Source organism: Seriola lalandi, unplaced genomic scaffold (genome assembly GCF_002814215.2).
Source record: "Seriola lalandi dorsalis isolate HSWRI2012SDOR001 ecotype SW California unplaced genomic scaffold, Sedor1 jcf7180002054553, whole genome shotgun sequence".
NCBI lineage: Eukaryota > Metazoa > Chordata > Actinopteri > Carangiformes > Carangidae > Seriola > Seriola lalandi.
In genome coordinates this window covers 1800561-1806560 of record NW_019525106.1, presented here as the reverse complement: position 1 = coordinate 1806560, position 6000 = coordinate 1800561, and the positions used below count along the sequence as shown (strand labels likewise).

Sequence of the window (6000 nt, the reverse complement as noted above, 5' to 3'; positions counted from 1 at the left end):
GGGGGGGGGGGGCTGGGGGGGCTGGCACTGCCACTGTGCTCTCTTTCTGTCTGTCTCCTCTACGTTTCTCTTTTACTCGTCTCCGTTGCAGAGAATTACATGGCTTATGCTCCATCCCTTCTCGCAATCACTCATCCTTCCTCTGTCTCTCGTTTGTTTTTCTGTCCATCCAGCAGCTCATGCATGCACTGTAACGCCCATGTTAGCATAGCCACTCGCGTTTTTTTGTCTGACACACATGACTGCCCTGTTGACTTTGATCCTCAGATCTCAGTATCAAGAGACCATTCACTCACTCGCCTGGAGGGTGGGGTGGTGGTGGGGTGACAGAAATGTCTGTGTTTTCTTTCCATGTACATGAGAGAGAAAGCGCAAGATGCAATAAGTGGAGAGCGAGAGATGAAAGACCTTGTGAGCCAATATTTTCCCCCTCTGAGATTTTGGGCTGTTTTCTCTGTTCAGTCGCTCTGTGACATGTGTGACATGGATCTAACCTCTTTGCATCTTTGTTGTTGCCTGGCTGTCTCTGGTCCTCTCTTCTCGATCACTGGACTCTTTGTCACACTGATGAAACTATTGATGCTGCCAGTCTTTTGTTTGCTCGTCCGTTCAGCCATTCAGATCCAGGGCTGTAATTTAAAGAATCAATTGCAAGCTGATGGAACTATGCTAAACTGGCTCTCGTCTTCTGAAATTGGGATGACACATGTGAGCACTAGTGACTGCTTTGCCTCATTTGTCCATGTAGCCCCTTTCCCAGCCTCCCTCTCTTGCTTTCTATTACAACGTACCATCTGCACCTGCAAATTACACCATAATTACAAGTAATAAATCTCATGAAACGTTTTCCAAACACAACATCAAATTTGAATTCCAAGGTGAAGAAAATGATGCTCTAGCTTTTAATTTGGACGAACACAATGCAGTTCCTTGGAGTCTGGTGTTAAAACGTCATGTTTTATCATTCACACAGCTTAATTATTATTTTTTTTTTTTATTTCGCTTGCAACCATCTTCGTCGCAGTTAACATAGTTCCAACTTATTGATCTATTTAGTGTGGCAGGATATGACACTGATAGTAAACCCTGCGGGTCGAAACATTGCCAATAAGCCCGTCCACTCACGGGCTCCTGTTCTGAGGTCTTCTGCTAATGATGTCCACTCCACCACGATAACCACCATACATTACAAGACAAATTATCTCCCCGTCAAATAGCCAATTTGGATTAGTGTCAGTCTTGCGCTCTCATTCGACCTCTGCTTTCTGATTAGGTGGGAGTTTTTTTTTTCTCCTTCCCATTCCTCTTGCACCCCCGTTTAGTTATCAAGAAATTGAGCAAATTGACTATAAGCTGAACTGCCGAACACAAGTAGAACACAAGTAACAAGATGGATAAAAGAGAGAAGGTGTGTGTTCATCTCCCCACCTGTCCATCTGTCCATGTGCGCGCGTTTGTGTTTGTGTCTGTGTGCCTTCGTGAATGGTGTCCAAGCGCCTGCTAATAAAGGCTTAATGAAGTTCCATGGAGATAGGTGATTGGAGAGAACTGTCCACACTCACAGATGTGAAACTTAATGAGAGAGTGAGGAGCCATGTACAGGAGCCAGGCCAAGAGAGAGGATGGCCACCTGGCGTTTTTACTACCATGAAGTTGTGTAGGTGTTGGATGTGTTTGAGGCTTTGATAAAAGGTGAGCAAACAGTTAGTTAGTGTGTGTTTAAATGCAGTTGTTGGTGTTCTCCCTTTCATCACCATGCATTATTACTGTTTAAACCCATTTGCCAACAGATCACATTTTGTCGCTCCTTTTGCAAGTGGAAGCAAGTGAGGTGTAAATGTGTTTTTCAAATAATTTCTTGTGACTGATAATTATAGGGTAATTAATGAAACTGTTGTACTGTATGACGCTAGAAAGAGCAAGGGTTGCTTCACAGATTTACATTTGTGTGTTAATCAACAGCTAATCTTGCAATAAGCAGGCAGTTGTACAGTTAAGTCTTCACATTAAGCCTCATTTCTCTTATTTCAATTAACTCAAAGGAGGCGCTTAGAGGAAGCTTAGGAAGCCAGCTGCTGCCTCTGTTGCATTTGGACAGCTCATCTCTCCCTGAGTCCTCAGTAGCATCAGTCTCTCTGCAGGGAGCCCTGCTGCCAGGTAGCTAGCTAACCACCAAAGGCTCATTCTTAACAATACACCTTAGCCTCAGGTGAGAAAGTGGCACGGTGTAGGGCTGCTCATAGCACTCATTAGTCACTGGATTAGCCCTGATTAGCCTAGCCCTTACTCCCACTGATACTCCATGCTAATGCTAATTATGCGTTTACCACTTTACCCTTTTTAGACAAGCTGTGGGCCTAGCTTTATTAGCTTTTTATTCTCACATGACTTTTTCTTGGCTGCGGCTTCAACATCTCTTGTACTCCATTGTGTTTTTCTCTTCAGTGACTGTATGTAAGCTAATTCAGCAGGTTTTTATCATATATTATGCCTTTCATAAGGAGTGGAGATAGGGATGTTGCTTTTTAGGCAGAAAATAATGATTAAAAAAAAGTATGTCAAGGTAGACTACAATACCTACCTGAGCAGACTGAGATTACTAATGCAAGCTGTTGTGAAATGAAAAACAATGTGAGAGCATAATTAAGGAGGAACCTGATTTTACGCACGGTCAAGCAAACAAGCTTTGTGGGAGCTAAAAAGAAACAAAGTAAGCTGGCAGATCAGAGCTTTAACTTCACTCCACAGGAGTGTTCATAAAGCGAAGCCATGATGAGTGTGACATTAAAGCAGTGTGAAGGCTGTCACAGGCAAGTGACATAGTGAAATTGACTTTGATGAGATTGAGATGAGGCAGAGGAGCCTTTAACTCACACTGTCCTTTCATCTCCGTCATTGTCAGTCAAAGTTAGACATGGAGGGTGGAGGAGAAGGTGGACAGGAAATGTGGAGCAGACGAGTGAGCAGATAACTGCGAGGAGCGCGGGGAGCTGAAGATTAGTGGTGGCCTGTGTCGAAGAGGGTTCCATGCTGATTTTCAGTGGCAGCTGTACCTGCTGACTATAACCTCTGGAGATGCTGACACAAATCCAAGCTGATCTGCTTGATTTTGGTGAAATTCGGCTCTCACGATCTCACAGTATGCTATATATGTATCTCAGCAGCTCTGTAAGCGAGAAAAAAAAAAAAGAACTCCGAAACTTGTGTGGACTGAGCCGTGTGCTTGTTCGGGAGTGTTGTTGTGTTTATATGTACAGCCACTGTTTCAGACTAAGTGCCTTTGGAAGACATCAATGTACCTGAGTGGACATTTGACCTCAATTCACCCACAGGCTGTTCTCTTAGAGGACAGAAATATTCAAATGTGAGATGTCTGACTCTGACAGATTATTCTATTTGATGTTTCTTACCTAACCAAAAAAAATCACAGGATTATGAAATGTGATTGCTTAGTATTCAGCTGGGTTTGCTTTGTGAGAGAGGAGAGAGCACATTTTTTTGTAAGCTAAGAAAAACAGAGCCTGTTTTCCTTCAGTTTTTGAAGTAAACTACATTTTCCACCTGAGATAGCAGTGCTTGCTGGCCTGGATACCAACCAGAGTGTGGTCAAAGCTTATCTCTGTCCTTTCTGCCAGTAGAAAGTGCCAGTCAGCTCCTTGCATTGGTTTACTCCTTCCTCTTAAGCCCTTGTGCTTGTTGTGTAAAGTGTTATTACAGATTGCTGCCTCTCAGATTTGTCTGTCAAACAGTGACCTTCATAGGTAACCTCAGAGAAACCACTGGTAAGAACTCATCACAGGCTGCTTTGGGGTCAGTTGGTTTATCTCCCAGTGAGAGGAAAGTTGCAATTAAAGAGTGAAGGACAATTGGTTCTAAAAAGCTTTCAAGAACGTAACTGGGTTGATGTTACACTAATCAAATCTCTTTTTTCTCTCCCTCCCTTCCTCCTTATTTCCCTCTATGTCCCTCTCTCATACAGGTGGAGCGAGAAATAGCTATTCTGAAGCTCATAGAACACCCACATGTTTTAAAGCTACATGACGTCTACGAAAATAAAAAATACTTGTAAGTACCACCAGTGGATTTTGGTCCACTTTTTATCCTTATATTGAGTCATAAATATACTGCACCCACTAAGCAATTGTAAGTTTGTGTACAACTTTTGTGGCTCACACAAATATCAGAACAGTCTTTAACATCATACATATCATTGGAGCAGTTTTGATTGGTGTATTATGATTGCAGGGGCAACAATGATAGCCTGGGGGGAGGGGGGCTTCATTAGTATTGGCATGAAGCATTTAATCTGGTCGCGCTCGCTAAGGGACTGCTAATAGGGATAGGAAGTCTCCTCAATGTAAACACCATGACACGCTTATCAGAGGCAACACCATTGCATTCAGAAACATTAGCCCTGGAGAGTGGCAGCCGCATTAGTCTGCTGCCGCAGCTGCTGCACACAATCACACACAAACACACACACACACACACACACACAAACACACACACACACATGCACACACACACAAGCACACACACACAAAGGCACACAAGCACACACATAAATCGATTAGCCAACTTGAACAGCAGTGAGTGACAAGCCCATCACTCGTTTATAGGAGCCCTCTTGATCTACAGAGGACTGTTTGTCAACTAAATTCAATTAGTTCTCATGTTGAGCTTACAGACCAGACGGGATTGCGCATGCAGCACCGTACATCTCATCCTTTAAGATGATAGGAATAGCAGAATATTGCGATTCATCCTATAATTGGATTATTAAAATCACATTTTGTGCTGATTGCTTCATCACTTTTGACAGCTGGTCACTAGTAGCGTCACAGAAGACAAATTGCTTTACATTTGCATCACCAGTGACTTGAGTGACTCTGCATTTCACATCAGTGATGTAATTTTGCTCCTAATATTGTTTAGATTCCTACTCAGACATCTATACTTGAAAGCCAATAATTGATAGACACGCAGCATGTTTGGAGCTAACAGTCCCAGAGCTTTTAAGATTTATTATGCTGTTGGCAAAGATCCCACCACAAGCTGTTCAAACTGGTCTGTGTGTGTGTGTGTGTGTGTGTGTGTGTGTGTGTGTGTGTGTGTGTGTGTGTGTGTGCGTGTGCGCGCATGTGTGTGTGCGTGCGTGCATACAAGAGGTGAAAGCAAAGTGGAAAGAGTTTGATACATAGCCTGGCAATATTTTATTTATGGAGATTTCATAGCTAGAAATGAATGAATGATCACATAATGTTGATGTAGACTATGCTTTTGACAATGAAAAATTGTCTGAGAGAACATAATGCATATGAATATAATTCACAGATGCTATTTTATTTCAAATTTTTGCTGCAAGAAGATCTGAAAAAGTAACAAAATGATCAATTCTAACACACAAGTTCTTTTAATGACCGGTTCTTATTTGCCCAGCTCCCACTGGGACACACTGAGGCCAAACGTCCACTGCATCCTTGCATTATCGGTTATCATCGGTCAAAATCTGAAGAGCAGAGGCCAAGATATCCTGACGTTAGTATTGATCCGGTTCTTGAAGTGCTGGATCCTGTGACTTTACTTGACTGTCCCAGACTGTTAAAAAAAACAACAACAAAAAAAAAAACACTTAGTTTAAACTCCACACCTGTAGCTTTTACTGCAGACTTTCCACTGAACATTAAGGGTTTAAGGGTTGTTTAGCGAGCACATGGTTTTTTCCTGTGTACTGTTTGCAACACCACAGTGTAATCAATAAAAGCGAGGAGTTGCATGTACATACACACATCCACAGCAGGGAGAGAGAGAACAAAGAGAGTATTTCACCGCCTGTCTGGGTTTCAATTTGTCCTAGTGAAGATGGAGGGAGTTTCAGCTAAGGATATACGAGCGGGCCAGTGCGGAGCAGGGGCAGGGCACCGTTGGCTTTCAGCCCACAGATGCAGCTTTAGACCTGGGTCAGGGGAGATTCATCTCCTTCCCCTGTCCCTTTGGAGC

The 6000-nt window shown here is 43.0% G+C and overlaps 1 protein-coding gene across 2 annotated transcripts in view; it reads left to right on the top strand.

The window, feature by feature from the left end:
* The window catches only part of brsk2a (BR serine/threonine kinase 2a), a 162810-nt gene that overhangs the window by 104642 nt on the left and 52168 nt on the right, over window positions 1-6000 (top strand). For both annotated transcript variants that reach the window (XM_087176421.1, XM_087176422.1), the window contains exon 3: window positions 3980-4065. In XM_087176421.1, coding sequence (XP_087032547.1) covers window positions 3980-4065 — 86 coding nt within the window. The remainder of the gene's footprint in view (window positions 1-3979; window positions 4066-6000) is intronic.